At 42.4% G+C, this 24,695-nt stretch overlaps 2 protein-coding genes across 4 annotated transcripts in view; both read left to right on the top strand.

Annotated features, from left to right (window-relative positions):
- The first annotated feature begins 363 nt into the window (after positions 1–363).
- UTP18 (UTP18 small subunit processome component) lies at positions 364–19,164 on the top strand. Its single transcript, XM_066616060.1, has 13 exons — positions 364–649; positions 2,362–2,492; positions 3,321–3,416; positions 6,674–6,753; positions 7,749–7,840; positions 8,633–8,758; positions 9,701–9,875; positions 10,956–11,056; positions 11,945–12,035; positions 12,998–13,121; positions 14,443–14,617; positions 15,674–15,816; positions 18,594–19,164. Exons 1-13 carry the CDS (start codon positions 365–367, stop codon positions 18,616–18,618), a joined length of 1,644 nt encoding a protein of 547 aa, XP_066472157.1. The 5' UTR covers position 364; the 3' UTR covers positions 18,619–19,164.
- A 3,942-nt stretch (positions 19,165–23,106) lies between these two features.
- CSNK1D (casein kinase 1 delta) overlaps positions 23,107–24,695 on the top strand; it is a 39,914-nt gene continuing 38,325 nt past the window's right edge. For all 3 annotated transcript variants that reach the window (XM_066613383.1, XM_066613384.1, XM_066613385.1), the window contains exon 1: positions 23,107–23,386. In XM_066613383.1, coding sequence (XP_066469480.1) covers positions 23,311–23,386 — 76 coding nt within the window. In that variant the 5' untranslated portion in view covers positions 23,107–23,310. The remainder of the gene's footprint in view (positions 23,387–24,695) is intronic.

Raw genomic sequence — 24,695 nt, 5'->3', positions numbered from 1 at the left:
AGGCGGAGGGGGAGCAATAAAATTGAAAAATTGGGTCATGTGAAAGGGGCGGAGCCAGAACAGTCACGTGAGGTCCCTTCCCAAGGGAAAGGGGGGGTGCTGAGAGAGGGGGAGGCAGTCCTTACTTCCTTGTTCCATTTCACCGCTCCCGTATGGGGTGCGCTACCCCCAAGTCTCTATGGTGCAACTATACCACCTCTGCGCGCTGCTCCAACGGTCGCTGGGGGACTGGCAGCGCTCTTTCAATTGCACGAATGTGTCAACGTCGCCCCCCCTCCGCGCTCCTCCGTCTCTATGGTACCGAGTGTGAAGGAGGCTTCCGGAGCACGTGGACGGAAGCGGGCTGGTGCTTCAGGCTCGAAGCATGGAGGAGGAGAGGGAGGCTGTTCCTCGCCGCCACGCGCTGGCGGGGCGAAAGCGGCCTCGGCCTGGGAAGGAGCGGCCTGGAGCCGGCTCGAGGCGCGGGGCCGCTGAGCGAGGCGACGACTGCGAGGCGGCCCAGGAGGAGGAGGAGCAGCGCCGCCGCGCTCAGCACTTGGCTCTTCTGGCGGAGAAGCCGGCCGCGGAGCGCTGCCTGGAGGAGCTGATCTTCGGGGGCGCTGAGGAGAGCGCGGACTTGCTCCGGCGGCTGCAAGGCCCTTCCGCACAGGTGGCCTCTCCCGTCTGTTCCTGGGCGCTTCCCTGAGCTGCAGGGTGGGTGGCTGAGGGCCCAGGCCTGTCCCGCTCTCCGGTGCTGATGCAGCCCTGCCAGTGGGGCCTGCGCTGCCTCCTGCCGTGGGGGACAGTCGCAGAGGCCTCACGGTAAAGACATTAAGAGCCCAATCTTGTGCAAGTCTGTTTAGAAGTAAATCCCATTAGACTCCATGGGGCTTACTCCCAGGTAAGGGTGGGTAGGATTGCAGCCTTAAAGCCCAATCCTGTGCATGTCTCCTCAGGAGTCAGTCCCATTAGAGTCAATGGGGCTTCCTCTCAGGAAAGTGTGCATAGGATTGCAGCCTTATTCCCTTACCATGGGGCTACACTGCAGCTGCATCAGTGCTAGAAAGTTGGACAGGATTGGACCCTAAGGGGCATCATTCTGATTCACAGACTTCATGAACTTGGTGGTTCCCACCACCTTTTCTTGTTTCTGCCATCAACACTCCTGCACCCTGAAAGTGGTGCAAGACAAATGGGAATTCAGCAGGTGACCGTGATCTGTGCACATCTGGTGTTGAAATTCTGTCTGACATGCAGACTAGGAACTTTGACTCATAAGGGAAGGTTGTTCTGCTAAAACAGGGGTGTCAAACTCTTTTCAGTTAGAAGACCGAAGGTAGCGTTCATGACACCTGCTGAGGGCCAGAAGTGATGTCATTTAAGTAGAAAGTGGCATCATTAAGCAGATGACGACCAGAAATAAGCGCTTCGTTCTCTCATTAGCTTCAAATGACAGAAGAGGAAATGTGCAAGTCTTGTACATGCCCGATCTTGTCTGATCTCGGAAGCTAAGCAGGGTCAGGCCTGGTTAGTACTTGGATGGGAGACCGCCTAGGAATACTGGGTGCTGTAGGCTTATACCATAGTCTTTCGAGACTGAAGGTTGCCAACCATATGTTCATGTTGTCAAGTTATGAGAGAGCCCAAATATAATGGGGATGGATAAATGCTTCTGGGGGCTGCATTCAGCCTGCAGGCCTTATGTTTGACACCCCTCTGCTAAATGGTTTAACCGTACAATAAATGATTTGAAGCATCGTAACAAAACAATTAACAGTAAATCATTTATTGTTTTATTCACAAGCTATGCACACAAGCTTTAACTTAGTTTTAATAAAATTCACACTATGGTAGATTTGATAACAAAAACAGTTTTTAAACTCAGTGTCAAGTTCAGCCACATTACCTCAGGGACATTTTAAAATATGTCAAGTCTTAAATCTGTTTACTGCTTGCCAAGACAGAGGAGGAGTGTGGTTATCAATGACCAAGTAGTAGAGTTGGGCTGAGAGGGCATACTGACATCCAGTGACTAATAAATATCCATGACACCAGTTTATACTTTAGTAGCTACAGTATACCACTTTCTAGCCCAGTTCTCTATCTGTTGTTTCAGATAAGGAGCAAGAACCATGAAACCTTACTAGCTACTGTGGGTTTGGAAGGAGATTATATAGGCTTAAATTGACCCAACTGAAATTGGTTCGCGACCCACCTAGTGGGTCCCAACCCACAGTTTGAGAAACACTGTTCTAATAAATAGTATGAGAATGCACAATGATGGCATTCTGGAAAACTGTTAAATAGTGTCTGTTCTAAGCTGTGATACTTTTTAAAAAAAAACTTGTAAGCTTGTAAAGGTTGTGCTTTTTCTTTTCAAAGCTCAATGATGTGGTCAGTGGGAACCTTCTAGAAGGAGAGTCTGACTCGGAAGTGGAGAATGAAACTGAAGATAGTTTTTTTCCATCTAAAAAGCCAGCATGGGTAGATGAAGACGATGATGCTGAAGAAATGTAAGTAATTCAATTTGTGAACAGTGTGGGATAAACTAAAGGTGTGCTTAGTAAGCAAATTTCATTGAACTCTTGGGGACTTGCCATGCTTAGAGTAGTGTCTAAAGGTCTTAAATCTGTCATTTAAAGTCTTAACCTTTTCTGGGGTTCCCAATCTGTGTCATGAGGTGTCCTTGGGATGTGCAAGCCATCAGCTGGTTGGCAGGATACTACAAATGGTGCTAAGAGACTCAGCCCAGCAGGCTGAACTCCTACATGCAGTTTTTGCATGCTGAGAAAGAACCTCCTGCCTCCCCTGAACCTCTTCCATCTGTTTGTAGCATCCTGCACAGTCTCTTGACCTGGAAGTAACTAGCAATGACATCGCCAGTCACTTCTGGGAGCGTGCACTACATTTGCAGCCTGTGGGGTCATCGCAGGTTGCCAAAGACTGGGAAGCACTGGTTTCTAGGTGAAGGTATTAATTTGTATACTTAATTCCCATTTAAAAAGACATGCTGATCTGTTGTTTAAGACCTTTAGAATTGCTGGAAACTTGTTGCTGACCGAAAAAGTTATGTGGCTGAACAGAATGGAGATTTGGGGCACAATCCTAACCAGGTGTACTCAGAAGTAAGTCCTATTTTGTTCAATGGGGCTTACTCTAAGGAAAGTGTGGTTGGGATTGCAGCCATAGACAATCACTTGCAACATAAGCTGGTTAACATAGGGTACAATATAACCAGCTTGTCACTGTACTGTCTAAGTAAACTGCCTACTCTCACTCTTAAAGTACTGAGAATGATTTTAGAAAATGGTGCAGATTAACATATGGCATTGTTCTCCTAGAATTGATATGACCCACCGGTATCGGAAAAATATGATGAAAAGTGACGAAGAAAGAAAGCTTACTAAAGAAAAACTTCAAAGGAGACTTCAAGAACAGTAAGTGTTTGTTCTAACCTATACAGAAAGATGTAATCTTTGAGAAATTTTATTTTTAAAGATTTTATTTTATAGATAGCCTCAAATATCTAATTCCTAGTTCAAAACCGGCCTTTTCCTATGTTTTTTTGCAACAGGCAACATGTAAGCTAATTGACCCTATTTTCAAACGTGATTACATGCACAATAAAAGTATAGACACTACCCAAAGTTGTTGCTGTTTTTTATGCTGCTAAAAATTTATATTAAAATTGATATAAAAGCTACTTTTATATCATACTAGAAGAAAAGCTACTTTTTGCCTTAAAAGCAGCATACTAAAATACAGGCATGCCTTGGGATCCGTGGGGGTTCTGTTCTTGAACCCCCCCGTGGGACCGCAGATACCAGGGAATGCACCCACCCACCCACTAGAGGCAAGGGGAGCTCTGCTCCCCTCGCCTTCAGAGGGTCCTCTGAGCCCAGCAGAAGTGGCACACGTCCATCCATCAGACTAAGCCTTACAGTAAAATAAAATGTGACTTCTGGTTTCACAAGAAAATCAGAAGTGATGTTTTTAATGCCTTATAAGGCATTAGGAGGCCCGGAGAAGTGAGCAGACGTGCGCAGCCTCTGCTGGGCTCAGAGTACCCTCCAGAGGCGAAGGGATGCATGCGGGGGGCGGGTGCACACAGACCTAATATGTGGATACAGGAGCCCCCTGTATCTGTTTATTACATTTCCTATAAGGAGCCTTTCCTATAAAGAGCTCAGGTTGGCATATCCCATCCCTGTTTTATCCTTGCTGTAACTCTGAATCAAGTAAGGCTGAGATAGCAACTAGTTCATGATCACACAGAGATTCCTAACTGAGCAGGAAGCTGGGACTTTCCAGTTCTAGGGTTACACTTTTGTTGACTGAAGAATGGTAACCCAGCCAAAAAAAAAAAAAATCCAACTAAGAAAAAGCAGGCAAAAATCTGCTATTTCTTATTCAAACCTCTGCAAGTATCCAAAATCTTTGTCTCTCCCAGAAGCTTTCTACATATGCAGAAGAACTGGAATTGGAATAATTGAGGCTAGAGACTTGACTAGTAAGGAACAGGGCAATTTGTGGACCCTGCTGCTAGACATATTGCTGAATGTACAGTGGTATGGAACAGTGCAACGATCTCTATGGTGGGAGTCTTGTATAGAAGTCTTGTATGGGAACTGCCAGTGGCATCACTAGGATTCACGTCACCCAGTGCGAGAGGCCTGTGCATCACCCCATGTAGTGGGCGGGGCAGCGCCCCAGGTGGGCGTGGTGATGTACCATCTCCCCGCCCCCACCAGTTTTTTGTTGTACCTTTTGTTATAACACAGATATTTCAATGTGGTTTGTTTCATTGCATTCTGCATGAAATTAATCATTGATTGATATATAACATGATGGTATTATATCTCCAAATTCTGATTTTAGTGATTTTGAAAACTTGTAGTCTCTCTCACACACACACCTGTGTCAACTTACTAACACCTTATTGCAGCAGTTTTCAGACTTTTAGCACTGGGACCCACTTTTTAGAATGACAATGTGTCCAGGACCCATTGGAAGTGATGTCATGGCCAGAAGTGACATCATCAAGCAAATTAAAATAAATAATTATAAATAAATAAATAAAATTAAATAAGGGGGTGCTGCTCCTGTTCCACCAAGTGAATCTACTCTGAAGTAAGTCCTATTGTGGTCAATGGGGCTTACTCTCAGGAAAGTGTGGGTAGGATTGCAGCCTGTGAGCCCAATCCTATGCATGTCTACTCTGAAGTAAGTCCCATAGTGGTCAATGGGGCTTACTGTCAGGAAAGTGTGGGTAGGATTGCAGCCTGTGAGCCCAATCCTATGCATGTCTACTCTGAAGTAAGTCCCATAGTGGTCAATGGGGCTTACTTTGTAGCCTGCCTGCAATAACCCCCCCCCCCCAAAAAAAGAATCAGTGAGATTTCCAGCCCTCCCAGTACCCAGTTTAAAGTTCTTCTATTTCAGGCACATCAGAATAAAGACCCACCTGGCTTCACAAGTGCAAAATAGAAAACTTTCCCCTTACCATTCAAGCCTCTTTTTTGTTCTTTTTAAGGTGGGGGGAGGCTGAGCAGCTCCATCAGATCAGGACCCTTCTGGTGTCCTTACATTCCCCTTTGCCTGGCCTGACCACCAGCCAAGGCATGTCTGCCTACTCTCGAATAAACATGACTGTGAGGCTGCTTTGCTTTCCATAGGGTTCCATAGACTGGGAGGGAGGCAGCTGAGAGGGAGGAACCTCCTTCTCAGGTGTTTTGGGGGGCTGCACATTGGATGAAGACCATTCTGATGTCCTTGGAGCCTCTCAGCCTGCATTGACTAATGCAAGTCCGCCTACTCATGAGTAAACGCAGCCACGTGGCTTCTTTCCGGGCTCAGACTTGCAACTGGGAGGGGGAGCTTCTTGGGTGTTTTTTGGGGGCTGCATTCATTGGATCGGGACCAATCTGGTGTCGTTGGATTCCTCTCAGCTCGCCCTTTCTGACGGACTATGGCAAGTACACCTACTCACGAGCAAACATGCAATTCGGCTCACTTTCCATGGGGCTCCATGCATTTTTTCTTTCCGGTTTTTTGGCCATAACTTTTGAAGGAAAGGAGCAGTTTCAATTTTATTTTTTGCACTGCACTCCTCTGGCCATTCTGCATCCAGTGGCTGATGGCATGATGGGGTAGCTCCTAATGCTGCGAAGTTAGCACATCCTCCCCCCAGGGCTCATCACCCCCCTGGCATATCACCTGGTGTGGCCCGCACCCCCGTAGCGACACAAGTGGGAACTGCTTTAATTTCAAATGTAAAGGAAAATAAATTCCTTAAGCAAGTGTGATTTGAATTAAGCAAGATGAGGAGGGAGTGCTGCATACTACAGTATTAGTGTGTGAATACTTGACAGGAATTTCCATATGATCAGGATGAGAAACTTTGTGTGGGCTGTGATATGGCAGAGAGAGTACTACTCTTCCTGACCATACTGCCCTTCATCTAAGCACCTGCCTTTCAGCCTTGCATCACAAGTCAAGATATGTATGACCAGAAGGTAGTGGAGAGCGAATAAACAAGCCAATCTGCTCTCGGGGACTTCTTACCCAGGCTCTTCTCAAGCCACCTGCTTCATGCTCAATGCTCCCCTCTTCAAACATGACAGATATGTTTTGAGATCTGTCATGTTATGTGTGTTATTTTGTAGGGATGCTGCAAACTATTTTTTTTCCATAGATTTCAGAGTGCTATGGGAGGAACCCCTTCTTGGGCACAAAGAGGTAGAAAGAAGAAAGTCCAGAAAACAAAAAATGAAGGTAAAAAAGATTTTTCTGAATTGTGAAATTCAGATAAGGAGACCCCCCTATACTATGTTTGGTTTTAGATTGACATTTTTCTTTAACATGTCAACTACTTGAAATTAGGTCTGGGAGAGTCAGAGGTGCTATTAGGAAACCTGAATTCTACATAAAGGATTGTCAACCATTTCTGGAATGCATGATTCATGTCAGGCAGTTTAACTGTGGGCACAATCCTATGCATGTCTACTCAGAAGTAAGTCCTATTGTGTTCATGGGGTTTACTCTCAGGAAAGTGTGGTTAGGATTGCAACCTGTGTTGCTTTACTATTATGTCACTCACTGGTTGCTCGTCCATTTCTGCAAGCAGTTCAAGGTACTTATCCATTACTCTTAAACCCCTCAATGGCTTGTAACCAAGGTATTTCAAGAACTGCTTCCACCCTTACAAAATAGTCCTCCCTCTGAGGTCAGCTAGAGGGTCCTCCTACAGGTTCCGCCACTAGTGTTTATTTTTAACTTTAGAGGTTTAGAATTGTTTTCCGTTCCTTTTTTAGTTTATGCTGCCTTTGATGGTTTGTTTTTTTCACTCTCTGTGTTGTAGCTGTGTATTTTATTTTCATATTTTTAAACCACCCTATCTTCAAGGTGCTCAGGGTGGTGTACATAGTTTCTTCCGTCTTTTTGTGCTCATGCCAGCCCTGTGAGGTAGGTTAAGCTGAGAAATAATGACTGGCCGAAGTTCACCCAGGAAGTTTCATGGCTGGGATATGAACCTGGATCTTCCAAGTCTCATTCCAACTTCTGAACTATTACAGCATTCTGGCTCTCTATTATAATTGTTTCGTTTTTAAAAATTTTTTGTAATTTGTGTTGTGTTGTAAGTTGTGTTGAGCAAGTTCTAATGGGGAGAAAAAGAAGGGATGCAAGTACTTATAAATAAATGTTTGTACAGTTAATATTTTAAACGTAGATAAAATAATAAATGTAATATTAAATGGAATGTCTTTAAGATGACAGTGAAGATGAAGAGGATGGTGATCTGTTATGCAAGACAGGCAATTTTGTGACCGTGTCAGACTCTTTACCAAGAGGTATTTTACAGGTAAATTATTATAGTTTGCTTTATGCACACAATGTTTTTTAGGTTCTGACAAACTGATATTTGGGGGTTCATAGCCTTTGGGGGGGTAGCTTAACAACTGAGAAAAAATAAATGTTTTTATAAGGATAGCCTGCATGTAGTTCAGCTGAGAGCACTTTCATACCTGAGCAGTCTCATGGTAAAGTCTTTTTGAAAAAATATTTACATGATCCTTCAAAAGTAAACCCACTTTTTCTATATTCAGATAACAATTTTCCATTTTCTTGCTTTATCTTACATAATATGCTGACCTTTAACGATTCTGAGAGTGCAGTCTTATGAGTACAATCTTATGCACACACGTAAACCCAACTGATGTCAGTAGAACTTCTGAGTAGATAGGCACAGAGGTGTACTGTAAGTTCTTTATATAACAATAGGACAGAAACTTAAATGTAGACGCTTCAGCTAAATTATAGACACAAATTCTAATTGAATCTCGTTGTGCTTTTAGAATCTTTAAGCATTAATAGCTAGACCTGAGGAAAAGGATCCGTAGTACATTCTTTAAATGGGGGAAAGAATAGCATTTTATGCTTCTGTAAGGTATCCATCCAAGACTAAGTAAATACCTGAGTATTCATAAAATCTGCTAGAATGACTGGATTTTGTACTGTGGTAGAGTGTGTTAATAATATTAGTAGCAAACTTACTGAAATATAGCAAAATATAAGCTTTATTTTACATTTCTATAAAGTTGTAGTGGTTGCATGGCTTCACAATGACCATGTATACTCTTATTCTGTCTCCTAGATGAAGAACTGCTTGCATGCTAATAATGAACGTCTGTCAGATACAAAACTGACAACGGTACAATTTCATCCTTCTGCTCAAGTTGTTATGACAGCTGGACTAGATCAATCTATATCCCTTTTTCAGGTGAGAAGTTAGTGAACACATCAGTTTAGTTCTCTAAAATTGTGGTGAAATGCACATTGCTTTTAAATTGTATGGAAAATAATTTTTTTGCTTTGCATTTTTCTATGTTATAGAAACTGGTTGGCTGAAGTACAGGTGCAACCTTAGCATCAACAAATTTAATTTGCTGCAGTTGCCCTCTGATACTGGGATCATCATTTACGTGCCTTAAAATGAAAAAGCATGCCAAACATCTGTTTCTTACCTTTGCACGATCAAACCATGTGGTTTCCAAGCCACTCAGAGCTAAAAATAACTCAAAAGATGCACTGTGGGGTAACACAGTTGCATTCTGGGGTGATGCCAAGAGGAGCAAGGAACCACCATACAACCCCACAGTGCATCTTTTAAGCTATTTTTAGCCTTGCTTGGAAACCGCACGATCATGCAAAAGTAATAAATGTGATTTTGGAACACTTTTTCTTTTTAAAGGCATTTAAATGGTGACCTCAGTATCTGGATTTTGGTATTTGTGGGGGGATTCAATTCTGGAATCCCCAGGGATATCGAAGTTGGACTGTGTACTTTGCTGTGATGCCTGCATGTATGGGGTAAAAAGCAGTATGTGAAGTATTAGACTTAAGAACTAGCTGTGGTCCAGAGTTTCAAGCAAGCAGGACTCCCCTATTGTTTGGCATTGAGCTGGATGAGTTCCTTGCTTCATCGAGCTCCATCCTGCAATGGCAGACTAGAGGTCCACATGCACTTATAAGCCCAGGGTTATGGACATGCAGGAGGGAGGAGTGTGTGAGTGTGCATGTGCATGTGCAAGACTTAATTTTTTTAATTAATTGGATATTTAAATTCAGGACAAATTAGTTTACCCATTCATTACCTCTGTATTTTAAAAATCTTCTTATGCACCGATTGCAGTGAAAAGTGAAAACAATTCTCTTTTTAAAGGTGGATGGTAATACTAATCCAAAGATACAGAGTATTCATTTGGAAGGCTTTCCAGTCTACAAGGCATCCTTCAGTGCAGATGGAGAGCAAGTTATAGCCAGTTCTGTACGCAACAAGCTGTTCTATATATATGACATGATGGGTGGAAAGATTATTCCTGTAAAACATATCAGAGGTAAGGTTAACTGCTTTACATCTTCCCCCCCCCCCACACACACACACATTTATTAAACAGAACATTGTCTCTGCAAGACCGAAAACCATATTTTTCTTTATGAATTACAGAGCAAAAGGCTTGGCAAATATTTTGTGTTGCACTTATTACTCCCTACTTGCTTTTTGCAGATTAATAACTGGTTTGGTTGACTGCTTTCTGTAGATCAGGTAGTTATGCAGTATCCTTTCCAGTTAACCTTGCTAGCTTGTGTGAAAGCATTTAAATTGGAAAAAATTAGAATATTTTCCTCTCATTGAACGAACTTGCAGACTTTTGTGCAATGATTACCTATGCCAGGAAAGAAGTAATGCTTCTCATGGATAGGGCAGCACCCACTCCAAGTAACTTGACATATTTTGTCTGATGGTTGTCAATCTGGGTGATGCAGGAGATATGTTGCTTGTGATGGGTACTACATATGTGAGACAGAAAAGTGCATTTTCTCCAACCCCCTTATTTGGTGTGTGGAACTATACTGGCATAGTATATGTCTGGTAGTGTCCTGTGGGAGAGAGCAAGAGTAGGTGGCCTACTTCCTCTGTAGGCACAGTCTTGCCAGAACTAGGTAGGTATGGAAGAAACTATGGCACAAAAATTCTGTCATACAGAACAGAAAGAATGTATTATATTCAGAAAGTGAACCACTTCCTAGCTTTTCAGTGATAAAGAAGGACTTTTCTTTAAAAATAACTTCTTGGTAACTAAAAAGTTCCCTTTGGAATCTCTTCCCAGTTCTGCAAACAGAAGTAACAAGCAAGCACCCAAATTAATTCATAATGGTCCAAATCCTAACCAACTTTCCAGCACTGGCATGCCTGTGCCAGTGGGACGTGTGCTGCATTTTGCAGTTGGGTGGCACTCATGGAGGCCTCCTCAAAGTAAGGGAATGTTTGCTCCATTACCTCGGAGCAGCATTTCCCTTATGTTGGTGCTGGAAAGTGGGTTAGGATTGCTCCCAATGTTTCTTAAGATTTAGAATAAAAGGTTGCTTTAGTTCTAACATATCAAAGATATTACAGCATATCTTTTGAATTTAAGGCCTAGAGGAGAAATTTGTCCGAAAATTTGAAGTTTCTCCAGATGGGAAATTTCTCCTCCTCAGTGGGACATCAGGTTATCTGCATTTGATAACAATCAAGGTAGGGTTCTCTACTTGAATTTTTGGAATTTTTGGAAATTTGGAATTGTTGGTTCAGACAACAGTACAATTTTATTGACAGGCTATGGCATTATTTTTAATATGAATTCTCATTGAGAGTGACATTTTAAAAACTAATATGTTCAGTTGAACCTAAAATGCATTTAGCACATTCGTTCTTTAAAATATATATAGCATATATGCTATTCAGATTTGAAATAGACTGTGGGTTTATAACAGGGGTGTCCACACTTTTTGGCAGGAGGGCTACGTCATCTCTCTGACACAATGTTGGGGCTGGGGGAAAAATTTACATTTCAAATTTGAATAAATTTACATAAATATATTAGAGATGGAACTTATATGAATCAACGAAGGTCTTACAATAGCTCATGGCCTATAAAAGGCCTTGCTTTGTGCAAGGCCAGCCTTTCCTTTGCTGTCACTGCTGCATCACAGATATGAAACAATAAGCTGTGAAGAAATCCTCGTGAAGGAACACAGCTCACGCGAGAGGTCAGACAGTTGGCTGTCATGCTGAGAGCAGTTGCATCAGGCCAGCGTGGGCTCCAGCAAGTCTCAGGAGGGCCAGAGGCTCATCCTTGAGGGCTATAAGTGGCCCCAGGGCCGGGGTTTGGGCACCCCTGGTTTATAATATTGTAAATTTATTAGCTGTGATTATGTTGATCCACATGGCCATTCATTAGCTTTCTCATCTGAGCTTTATCATTTAAATCAGTTTTGTGATTTAAAATTTTCATCAAGAGTTTATGGAATATGCAAACAGTATTATGGAGATCGTAGGAAAAATCTTTGTGTACACTGGTGACAGGCTGCCTTAAGCATTTTGTGAATAATGGTGTTGATGAGTGTTATGTCTCTTTGTTAGACAAAAGAGCTAGTTGGCAACATGAAAATAAATGGGAGGGCTGTTGCATCAACTTTTTCTCCAGATGGCAGCAAAATTTACACCCACTCTGGTAAGTCTTTCAAACGTAATTATGTATATAATTATGTATTGTTTGCATGTGTGTATTGTCCACTGAAAGAATCACCTCATTAGACTACTTATTCTCAATCTCTGTAAGCATAGTAGGAATAGCCTGATTATTTTAAGGAGCATCCAGAGCAGCATATGTTTTAAGATTTTAGTACAATAACGTTCACCATTCAAAACAACCGTTCCATAAAACAATGAAGCAAACTACACAGCAGTCATACCTTTTACGTTTATTGTTTCATTTGAGGTTTATATCTGACCTTTTGGCCCCCTAATGGGCCATCAAGGCAACCCACATAATCAATGTATTGCATAGTCCATAAAATCAATAATAAAATCCAAAACAAGTAGCAACAGCCAGGGGAATAAACCATCAATCACTTAGCTTAGTGACAATGGATAATATTTAACACAGAAATGCCTGATAAAAAATTGGTGTTGACCAGATGCCAAAATAACAATGAGGTGGCTAAAATAACTTCATTTCCCTGGAAGTTCCACAGATGATGAATGTAATTTTTTATTAACGTATTGTAAACATAACTGGTACACAAATAGTATTTAAAACCTTTTAGTAGGAGGCTATTTCTTGTTATAGTACCTTATATCCTTTTCTGGGAAAGGAAGGTGTTCTGTTTCATGAGAGGAGATTTTTTGCCAGTCTCCCCTTAATTCTTAATTCTTCAGAACTGCCCTATGCTGTTCTGTTTTGGAAAGACCTCCAACCCCCACCCAGAGAGATTTCTGGTGGACACAGGGGGCTACTGTGTCATAGAAGTAGCACAGAAGCTAGCTTCCACAGCTGCTTTTTAACATGCTCAGGATGCAACCAAGTTGTGGGTTGATCATGGTTTAGTTGATTTTTCAAATATAATATTTTGATGACTGTCGTAGGATGAGCATATTGCTTTCACTAACATCATCTTTATGTTTGTCTACCAGATGAAGGCGAAGTCTTTGTGTGGGATGTGAAAAGTAGGCAGTGCCTGAACCGTTTTACTGATGAAGGTTGTCTGCATGGTACATGTATTGCAGTCTCAAAAAACAGTCAGTATGTGGCATGTGGGTGAGTAAAAACCAAGGTTAGCATTTTAAGACTAATATGTTCAGTCCAGTCAAGTGCATCCAGTGTATAGTAGTTTGCTGATAATAGAGGTGATGCTGAAAATTTCAGGTGTAGCCAGACTTTATTAAGAGGTTGAATTCAGAAAAGGACAAGTAGATATAATTTAGTTAGTCATCTCTTGACAAGTTACCAGAAAGGGTTACCAAATATAAGGCAAACGGGTTGCAAACCAAGTTTCAGGCTTTGCAAAATGCGCTAAAGATGTTTAAAACGTTGACAGAGATTGCTCTCCTCATTTGAAACCTAATTCAATACTGCACATTCTTTTGCAGGGATTACTGACTTTCAACCCAGCCCCATTCTGTAGACTTCTCTCTTGGCCATTCCCAATTAAATACAGTCATTACTTTAAAAATGGGAGTATTGAGGGCAATTGCTATCCCTTACACAGCTTATGATGCGTGTACTGGCAGACAGCATAACATAGAAAGAGTATCTTTGCTTTCATCTCTGGCATGAATGCCTAATTTGAACCAGGACTGAGTCCCAGAACCTGTCTTTTGATAAAGGTCAAACAGCTGGTGCATGTGAAGTAATAGAATACTTTTTCCTCCTCACTGACTAATGGCATTCTGCAGAAGACATTAAACTAAGAGCTGCCCAATATGATGTTGCAATGCTATTAAGTCAAGTAGACACCATGTTTGCAGAAACCTTTTTTTAAGGGAAATTAGTAACTTTTAGAATACTACTTGCAGCTCTATATGATGGGTTGTCGGCCAAATTTAAAATGTCCTATGGCTTCTTTTTCAGATATAAATATAAAATGGATAGAATATGGAAACGAATTATTTTTATTTTCAATACATTCTTTGGCAGTTTGGTAACATTTTCTGAAAGGGCAATGGGTATGTGTGTTATGACCAGCATTATCATTTTGAAGCCATTTGATTAGAATTCATAGGACTGCAAAGTTTACTCAAGTTTACTTGCATGTTTTCATTGCCATTTAGTGGTCATGTTTTACCTTATTACATTAAAAGTTGTGCTACCCAACAGTCAGTGATCGGGAAAGCTCTGTTTACCAGTTCCGGAGGCTTACCAGAACTGATTTCTGGCTTGCAGCTGATGCTTCTGACAACTGCAGCATTCACTCAGAAGCATACCAGGCAGTTTTGCTGTGAAACTGACAGCATTCCTGTTGCTACACAGAAGCCCTGAGAAATTAGTATATATGTTTTTTATTTTCCGGTAGTTAATGCAGAAAGTTGCTTCTGCATGCGTAATTGGAAATAACCGTATGAAATATCCTTTCTTCTAGCTGCACTTCTGGAGTCGTGAATGTGTATGCCCATGATGATTGTCTCAGAGAAACTAATCCTAAACCTCTTAAAGCTATAATGAACTTGGTCACTGCTGCTACGTCACTGTCCTTCAATCCCACAACTGAAATATTAGCAATGGCTTCCAACAAAGCTGACAATGCAGTGAGACTAGTAAGAATTTTTATCAAATTGTTTAATTTATTAAGGAGGTATTACAGATCAGTGTGCTTAATTAGCATACCTGTTTTTTGTTTGTTTCTTAACTCTAACATATGAGGATGTCTTATACAGGGTCAAACCCATTGATCTATATGGTTCCCAAACGTTTTAGAGGCTGCTGCCTGATTTATAAATGCCAAGGGGTTTGACTGTAATAGTGATTGGGGAGCAGTGCCCCCCCCCCGTGGCAACTTATTCAGCCCTTGATGCACATAGCCTAATCTGCCCTGTCAGTTTTGCAAACCACCAAAAATTGGGTCACAACCCACTGATGGGTCCTGGACCCACAGTTTGACAATCACAGGTCTATCCACCAGACAAGGTTTCTAGTCTAATTTCTAATTAGAAATTTCTAATTTCTTCCTTTTCATGCTGGCTGTTTTTCTTTGTGACAATTTTATTATTCATTGACATTCTGACACCATTACTTTTATCCCTGAGAACGTTTGAGTGTTCTATGTTGCCAGTTTAAGTAATCCTTGTTGTGGTTGTCTAGAGTACTTGCATACCGTTTAAAAAAATAACAAAGTGGTAGTTATGATGGGATAGTACTTACAGAGCCAACAAACACTTTGTCACGTGCTGCATCTGTATTAGCGATGGGCTCTTTGGATAGAGGAAATGCCCAAATCAGGGTAGCACTTTGAGAAATAACTAAGAATATATAGCACAGGCACCTCAAAATACCTGACCTGGCAGACTCTTATTTTTTGCCCTACATTTGTAGGGTCTGCATTTTCTCTTCCTTTTTTCTACTGTATTATAGTGTTAGATCCTAATGTGCTACTTCTGGGAATGGAAGGAGAGTCATGTTCACATAGTGAACTCTTCCACAAGCACAACCATCCTATGAACAGAAGAAGCTTCCTTTCATGGAGTGATAAGATAGGATGCAATCCATATATAAAATGGGTATTTCAAAGTAGCTTACAATGCATTTTATGTCGCTTGGATACCTTCCCCCCTTCTGCTGACTTATTTAACTGTTTTGTTAATTCTTCTTAACAGGTTCACATTCCTTCACTTACTGTGTTTTCAAATTTTCCTGTGCTCAGAAGAAAGCTAATATGTTCAGCTCGATCCATGGACTTCTCACCCAGAAGTGGATATTTTTCCATAGCAAATGACAAAGGCAAAGCTTTATTGTATAGGTATGTATTGTATTAGACTAATGGAATTGCAATGTTACTCTTAAACCATTGATTGCCAAAAATTTGAGGGATGCTATTACATGCCTTATAATACTTGTTATCTAATCCAGTCATATCAAAACAAATTCTGTCAATTCATTGATCTTGATAAAATTGATTTCCACATTAAAAGCCTCTCCCCATCTCTTCTGAACTTGAATATAGTTTACTTAGTTTTCAGTTTTCTTTATTCTCCTAACAGCCTTAGGTTTAGGATTACTGTGGATTTTCAGTAAAGTTTGGATACTATTTTGGTCTTCTACTAGAGCAGCCATTTTCAACCTTTTGCAGCTCACAGCACACTGACAAGGCACTAAAATTGTCAAGACACGCTACCAGTTTTTTACTTACATTAAATTACTACATTACAATTAATATAATTAATACAATTAAACCATTATGTGACAAAGGGCACAATCCTAACCAGGTCTACTTAGAAGTAAGTCCTGTTTTGTTCAATGGGGCTTATTCGCAGGAGAGTGGTTAGGATTGCAGCCAAAGACTCACAAGAAGTTTGGAGAGTATGAAATTTGGAGTATATGTGATTCTGGAAAGGAGGAAAAATGTTATTAAAGTGTAATGCCAGAAAGTGCTGGCAAAGAAAGGTCAGACTGAGCACACAGTGGGGTGAGGGGCAATGAAGACACATGATTGAAAGAAGTACAGGATTCAGCTGGAGTGGGGGGGGGGAGGAGAATGTGAGGAAAGGGATTCTGGACCTTTGAAAGATAAGGAGTGAAGGGAGGTACAGTAAGAGGTGCTGACTGCTATTATGAGATTTGGAGGGGGAAGGGTCTGTGGGAGAGAGTGGGGTGGGCGAAAAGTGCCAATTGCCTGCTCCTGTATTTAAGAAAAAAGAGTGCGACCAAAAGCCCAATCCTAGGTAATATGTCTACTCAGAAGTAAGCCCCACTATAGTCAATGGGGCTTACCCCCAGGTAAGTGTGGATAGGATTGTGGCCCAAAGCCCTTCCCCTGAATGGCAAAAGGCAAGGCAGGGAGGGTCGCTTTGGGGAGTTGCAGGCAACTGTGGCAGGAAAAGGGGTTTCATGGACCCTTCGCCAGGCCAGCCGGTTCTTGGGCTGGTGGCCTCAGCAAACTTGCTCCCTTCCTACCTGCTTGCCTGCTCCTGCCTCCCTCGTTCTCATAGCCGGACCTCCTCCAGGCTTCTCTGCCTGGACTTGATACCCAATCCTAGGCATGTCTACTCAGAAGTAAGCCAATAGTCAATGGGGCTTACTCCCAGGTAAATGAGGATTGGGGTGCAGCCTTCCTCTCACTTGGCAGCAGGAGATGCAAAGCATGAGGGTCAAAACAGTTGCTTCTCCCCCGCGTTCGCGGCTGCTGCCTGCCTCTTCTGGCCCCGCGGCACACCTGAGGCTGCGTCGTGGCACACCACTGCGCCGCAGCACAGCAATTGAAAACCACTGTATTATAGAAAAATATTCCTTGATGCTTTGTTCCTAAGAGAGACAATTGACTGTGATAAATGTTTCTAGTACTTTAAAAGTAATGTGAATTTAAATATGTGTGTGTAAAATAAAAAACAGACTAAGAGAACTTCTCAAGCTTTAACTCCAAAATTTAAGACTGAGAAATTAAGCAACTATTCAACCCACATGAAGAACTTTGTCCCATTTGATTTCCTTGGCATTGAGCAAGTGCTTAAACACATATAATACAGTCCTAGGCATGTCAACTTAGAAGTAAGCTCTTTGTATTTCAGTGAGACTAACTCCAACATAAGTATGCATAGGATTGCAACCTTAAGTGAAAAGTACTTGACAAAGCAAAGAGAGGCTCACACAAGCCTAATGAATTTGTAATGCTTACACACCAGAAGACTGCAAAGGATTACAGTCTTGGAAGTTCTTAACTTTGGTGGGATTGCACCCATTTTCAGAATTCACACTAGAGGTCAGCCAGATTAAACTCAGTTGGGTTTATTTCTGAGTTAACAAGCATTTGATTACACTATTGTAAAGATTATGAACAATATCTGAGGATTTGTATGTGCTGCGTGCTCTTTTTCTGGATTTTAAGACAAAGATATTCATTGCACCTACTTAGGATGATACTATATCAGTGGTTCCCAAACTCTTTTGACTAGCGGCTCCCTTGACCTACTGGGCCACTGGCTGCAGCTTCCCATTGGGGCTACAATCCTATATATTGTATAGGGCAGCTCCTGAATGTTGCAAACGTGCCATAAGGTACATTTACGCCAACTTGGGAGTTGGCTGGGCTGACGCAGATCTAACCCCTGCGCCGGCTGGACGGGGTAAGTTTGTACCGGGCAGCATAGGTGACGGGAAGGCATTCCAGGGGTGGGGATGGGAGTTTTAGGACGGAGCGGGGGAGGGTGGTATATGAGGCAGATCAGGCCTGGGAGGGGGCCAGAACTGGTTGCAGCAGTGCACACCAGATTGTAACCCCCTCTCCTCAGCTGGGGAGCCTTACACTGCTCAGATTTGCGTCAGTTTAAATAACTGGCACAAATCCGAGTAGTCCCATTGGGCAGGCTGGAGCTCAACACAGGGTAAGGGGGAAAATATTATCTTTGAGGTGACCTACAATCTGCACCTAATCTGCGCTGGATACAGTGCGGGCCACTGTGACCTGGTTGTACCAGCACAGGTTACGATTGTGCACTAATTTAACAATAGATTGATTTGTAGCATTGTTAGTTGGGAACAGCTCCTAGATTTTTGAATGTTATCTGTATTTTTACTTTGCAGGTTGAAGCACTACTCGGATTTCTAAACAGACAAGTGTAGACTGAGGTAATTGATCAAATCAAACAGAAGTACAATTGGGGAATTGCTGGCTGCGCCATTTAAATTTTCATCTTGCTAAAGTTCAAAGCAGGAAGGGAAGAATTTTCTGTAAATTAATCTGAGTGGTGCTAAGTCTCTAGTTTTATCAGTACACAGAAGTGGCAAAACTAAACACAAACTGCAGATTGCTGTGAAGATGTACAGATTGACCTAGCACTGATATGGATTCACTTAAGCATAAATCTTTTTAAAATTACTTGGCAACATAAGAATTTCTTCACAGGTGGCTTTAAAATGCAAGTCCAATTTGAGTGAATTACAGTGTACCTTTGTTGAAAAGATGTAATATAACTCTTCAGCCTATTGTTTTCTAAACATTCAATATTAATTGCTTAAAAATTTTATTGAATATATTTAAGCAACAAAAAGCTCTTTAGAGAGAGTGCAGTTTTTTTTGCTAACTTGCTGTTTTCTGTTTATCTCTCTACGGATGGTGTAACTCATGGCTTTGAATGTAGATTTATTCAATATCTCAATGTTTTTATGTACATGAGTAAACAATAAATTTTTTTTGTAATTTTCCCAAACTTGTCTTTTTTAAAATTACATTAGCAATGAGGAGCTTCCAGGTTTCCTTCTTCAAGAGCAAGGACCCTTTCTCTGGAGCCAGAAAACTGCATGTTGCCCAGTATGTTTAAAGACAATTTGTGGAAAAAGTGCTGAACTCGCACATTCAGAGAGATAATGTGGGGCAGGTTAATTAAAAACTAGAGGAAAAAGAAGTGAGATATAAAATAAGTCAAAAACTATAAATGGGTTGGGGGACAGCAAGAAAGTTAATAGCAACTTGCTGGAAAGAAAGAATGAAGTCCAGGAGTCTGTCCCATTTACTGTTGTTAAAAGCATATACATAGTAGTCTGTTAAAAGTACAGATCTGTAACATTACCCCAAAATCAGTCACATACCATGGTAGCATCAAGTCTAATATATTAAAAATAAAATTTTGAATTGAATGGGGACCCACCTGAAATTGGGTTGCAATGCACCTAGTGAGTCCTGACTTTGAGAAACACTGCTCTACTATATTAAAATAGCAGAGTTTGGTATTAACTAACCTGGAGTAGATTCGGCATGCAAAGATGGATGTACTAGTTCACACCATGTATGTTTATAGAGGCACTGAAATATTTTTTTTTAAGTTTACACAAATTCATCAATAGCTATTCCCATACTAGCTGAATGAATCCTCTGTTGATAAATACTACCAGTTACTGGAGTGAAAAGGCCATAATCAGTGATGGAAAGCAAATCCAGGAGTAGATGACCCAGCAATGCAATTGTCATATTTGGTCTTTGACTACATGATCTTATGACATGGAATCCTCATCTACCAGTATCTGAGGTCTTACACATTCTGAAAATTTCATAATGGTAATTAGCAAGCAAATGGACATTGGAAGGTACTGTATCTCTAAGCCTAAATCGTGGGTATCAATAATGTAATACAGTAGAGGCCCCAAGTGGCCACTGGTGATGGTGGCTTCCTTCATAAAGCATTCAAACAAACCAGCATTTTAAGAATAGATTACACAAACAGTATTTGAGCCATGCTGAGGCAGGTGTTCTAACCAGTGATAGCCTGAATAGATTAAATCACTATAACTCAAAGGCTGCCCAGCTCATAATTCCAGTACCCATCCTAAGTACATATTAATCAAAAGATGTAGAGCAGTGTTTCCCAAACAGGGTCAGGACCCACCAGTGTGTCATGATCCATTTTAATTTTGCAATTTTATCCTTGAACTCCATTTCCAGGGAGGTTCTTGCAAATGTCTACACATACGTACTATATATAAGGTTTCTAGCAGCCTTGGGAGCATCACTGGTTATTATTAAATAAAAATATTTCTAGATCTTTTTTGTCTAGTAAAACTATGTGGGTTATGATAGTTTTTTTTAAAAATGTGTCCCAGTTCTTAAAAATTTGGGAAGCACTGATGTAGAGTGAATTGGTGAATCTCACATACAAAAAAAAAATAGGTCTGCAAATAGTTGAGGTCTAAATAAAATGACTTTTCTAATGTTTGAATGCCATGGTGTCCCTTTCCTACCTTATAATTTGAACATAGGAACAACAATAGAATAGGATCTCTGGGACCTACATAATACTAGTATAATTAAACCCATAAAATGCAGATATTCAAAATTCCAAACCAAGACCCAGGGAACTCCAAATTGTAGTTTCTTATGCCCTTTACCCTGTTACTCTCTCCACTACCCCTGCCCCTCAAAAGAGAGGCTGACTTGATACTTCATAGTTCCTTACCTTGCATAGAAATAAGGAGCTTAAATTTACATTGTTTCTTGGTGTTGTAACCGATATTTATCTGATGCAAAGGTGTATTTCAGGGCAAAAAATTCACATCGTTATTGACATGCATCACAATCAGACAAAAACTATTTCAGACAAACTGTAAAAACAAATTGCAAATGGTGTAAATTTGCCAATAAACAAATCTAGTGTACAGAAGTTTTGGTTTTGTGATAGCTATCAACACCTATTACTTGAATTGAAATTATTTCCATCTTATTTTCAATCTAAAACTTGTTTTTCACTTATGAATAGGTTTAAGTACAAGTGATGAGTACAATCAAGAACAATTAATTTAGAAATGAACAGTGGTAAGAAAATAGCAGTTATTTCTTAAGGACCTCAAATAGAGTTTTCTTAAAAAGATCATTTTTCTCCTGCATGATTGTACCTGTATATCACAGTCACCTTTCTGTTTGTCCCATCACCTCTTAGTGGAAAATCATGAAAATATCTGGTAGCCATCTATCCTTCCTCTTTGTCAGTGTTCAGATACTAGCTGAATTTTTGTTTTGGGCAGGACTTCAGCATGATTGGCATTTGAATTGGGCCTCGATTGTTCCCTCCTGTGTATTTTCTTAACCATTTCTGCCCAACATTGCATATACGCAAACAGTGACCAAATGTGTACACCTCTGGGCCTTAATTTATCAATCTTACCAATATTGTGTAAAAATTTATCGTGTTTAATTACTAATGTTACCAACTTTGGGTGTTTCAAATTGAAAGGCAGGCTATAAAAGTACTTTTTAGTCATCTTGGCTAATAGTGTGTCATTCCTTTTAAGTTTTTTGATAAAAGGTGTTAGTAGAACATTCAGAAATTTGATCAGAATGCATAATTTTCATTAGTACACACGTGCATTCTCTCATACATGCAGTTATATTGATGTGCTATTAATAATTCCCTAGGCTCAATCCCAGTTTCTTCAAACATGCAAAACAAATACATTTTATACCACTATTTAAAAAAACTGGTTTATCAAATCTCTGATGTGATTATTTCCTACCCAACATTCCAATGACAGTAATGTAAGAGAAATCCCTGTGGCACCTGTGTTTCTGTTCACAACCACTTTTTTCTGCTATCAGGCCCTCTGGGAAGGTTAGATGAATTTGAACTTGAGATTGTTACCTCTCCTTGGAAACTAGGATGCTCATAGTTTCACATATGGATTCATTTGCTTCTTGTAGTAATCATGTAGCTCAGTGGTTCCCAAACTGCACCTTGACTCCCTGGGGAGGGCTGCAGAAACTAGCCAGGGAAGTTGTGGAATCCTTGCAAAAAACCCACTGCCCTATAGAATGTATAGGATTGTAGCCCTAATGGGGAGCCACAGCCAATAGCCCAGTAGGTCAAGGGCTACCCATGTGGTGATGGCATCTGGCCTGGATGCCTTTCAAAGGAGACTGGACAAATTTCTGGAGGAAAAGTCCATCACAGGTCACAAGCCATGATGGGGATGTGCAACCTCCTGATTTTAGAAGTGGGCTACCTCAGAATGCCAGAGGCAGGGGAGGGCACCAGGACGCAGGTCTCTTGCTGTCTTGTGTGCTCCCTGAAGCATTTGGTGGGCCACTGCAAGATACAGGAAGCTGGATCAGATGGGCCTTTGGCCTGCTCCAGTGTGACTCTTCTTATGTTCACATTAAGGGAGCTGCCATTTGAAAAAATTTGGAAACCACTGCTGTAGCTGGTTACTAAGGCTGCCATCCTATCCACACTTTCCTGGGAGGAAGCCCCGTTGACTCTCATGGGACTGACTTCTGAGGAGACCTGCTTAGGATGGGGCTCTGGGGCTGCAGTCCCAGCCACACTCTCCTGGGAACCCCTCTGCCCCCCCCCCGTGGCCTTGGCGCCTACTCCAACCTGCCTGCGGTGGCTCCCTCGGGGCTCGGCTTGGGCGAAGCAAGGCGCTGGCGGAGACCTGCTGCCCAGCAGTGCACATCCAGGCGCTGACAGCGACGAGAAGGCCTGGGAGGCTCCGGTTGTCGTGGAGACGAGGCGCCCGCAGGCCTCACAATCTCGAAAGCCCGCCCCGTTCCTGCGCCTTGAGCTGCCTTTGCGAGGCTCCGCCCCGTTGCCAAGGAAGTGAGGTCACATAATATGGCGGCCGGGGCTTAGCTGCGCTGAGGGAGGATCCGGGTGTCGGGGAATCGGTATCCATCCTCCCCACCCGGGGCGCCCGGCCGCCCCTGAACCCCCCGGCGCCGTGAGGCGGGAGCGAAGGCCGCGATGGTCGCAGGAGTTCCCGCGCTCTGAGTCGGGGTCCTCGCCGCCGGGTTCGGTCCAGTCGAGCCGCTTCGATGGAGTTGAGAGTCGGCAACCGGTACCGGCTTGGCCGGAAGATCGGCAGCGGCTCCTTCGGGGACATTTACCTCGGTGAGGGACGCCGCCCCGGCACGCGCCCGGAGGGGGGCCGCGGAGGAGGGGCAGGAGCTTCGCCTGCCGCCGGGCTCCGCCGGGGCCTTCACGGCGGGTGCCCCACTTGACTGGCTTCCCGGCCAGGCGGCAGAGGAGCGCCCTGGAGCCGCTTCCGGCTCAGCGGTGGGGAGCAGTCGCCTTGCCTGCCTCTCGCTCGGTGCTCAGGCTGCAGGCCTGTCCACGCTTACCTGGGAGTAAGACCCACTCACTGTAAGGGGACTTACTCCTGAGTAGACTGGCATAGGGTTGGGCTCTGGGGCTGCAGTCCCAGCCACACTTTCCGGGAGGAAGCCCCATTGACTCTCATGGGACTGACTTCTGAGTAGACATGCCTAGGATGGGGCTGCAGTCCCAGCCACACTCTCCTGGGAGGAAGCCCCATTGACTGTAATGGGACTGACTTCTGAGGAGACTGGCGTTGGGTTGGGCTTATATTTGGCTGCATTATGTTTACTCAGAAGTAAGACCCACTGGTTTCACTGGGACTCACTTCTGTCGCCTTAATTCCCCCTGGAGAAGTGTGGACTGGGAGCCACAGTAGTGCCCAGTACCTTCCCTCGTGACCTTGGCCGAGTCACTCTTCTTCCTCTCTCTTCTGCCTTCCTCTCTTCCCCCTTTCCTTCTTTGGCTTTCCAGCTGAGGTTCAAAATCCAGCCTCTAACATGTCACTGGGCTGAACACTTCTAATAGCGAAGTGTGAAGGCCTCTGAAGTATAAGCAGCTGTTCATGGGCAGAAAAAAATATATAAATAAATTCTTGGGTTGAGCTGCATTTGCTATGAGGCCTCCAGGAAATAGTCCAGTTTAAAGAGACAGGCACCTCATTTTGGCTTGTTTTGCTACTTATGGCTCTTTCCACCTCTGTATTGTTTGTCTTGCCTCCTGTGAGGGGGTTTGTTTTAAGGTGAATTGTAACTTGGAATGGTGCACTTTCCTGGAAGCAAACTGCCTTTGCTTATTTTTCAACCTTAGAACCTAGTCTGATGTCATGACAGAATGTGAGCCTGAACCAGAGGCTGCCTAACTTAACATCTTCGGCAATTAATCTTTAATAGCCCCGAAGGGAAGATGTAGATTTTGTCTTGCGTTTTATATGGTGTAAGCTAATCTCGGTGTCTCCTTTCCAGTGAGTAAGTTTTGTGCGAAGGTAAACCTGAACAATATCTGCTGGTTGGAACTGATGCTGACAAATAGTTCAGGGTTCAATCCTGCAAAGCCTTCTATGCTTATGCATTGCAGTATGCATTGAGTGGCTGCAAGGGAAGTG

Source organism: Tiliqua scincoides, chromosome 2 (genome assembly GCF_035046505.1).
Source record: "Tiliqua scincoides isolate rTilSci1 chromosome 2, rTilSci1.hap2, whole genome shotgun sequence".
NCBI classification, from domain to species: Eukaryota; Metazoa; Chordata; class Lepidosauria; order Squamata; family Scincidae; genus Tiliqua; species Tiliqua scincoides.
Note: the sequence above shows the minus strand (reverse complement) of the source record. Positions and strands in the feature narration are given on the sequence as shown.

Coding starts and splice junctions, on each gene's coding strand:
- UTP18 (XM_066616060.1), top strand. CDS start 365: ATGGAGGAGGAGAGGGAGGCTGTTCCTCGCCGCCACGCGCTGGCGGGG. Junction 650..2,361: donor TGCAAGGCCCTTCCGCACAG/GTGGCCTCTCCC, acceptor TTCTTTTCAAAG/CTCAATGATGTGGTCAGTGG. Junction 3,417..6,673: donor CAAAGGAGACTTCAAGAACA/GTAAGTGTTTGT, acceptor TTTTTTCCATAG/ATTTCAGAGTGCTATGGGAG.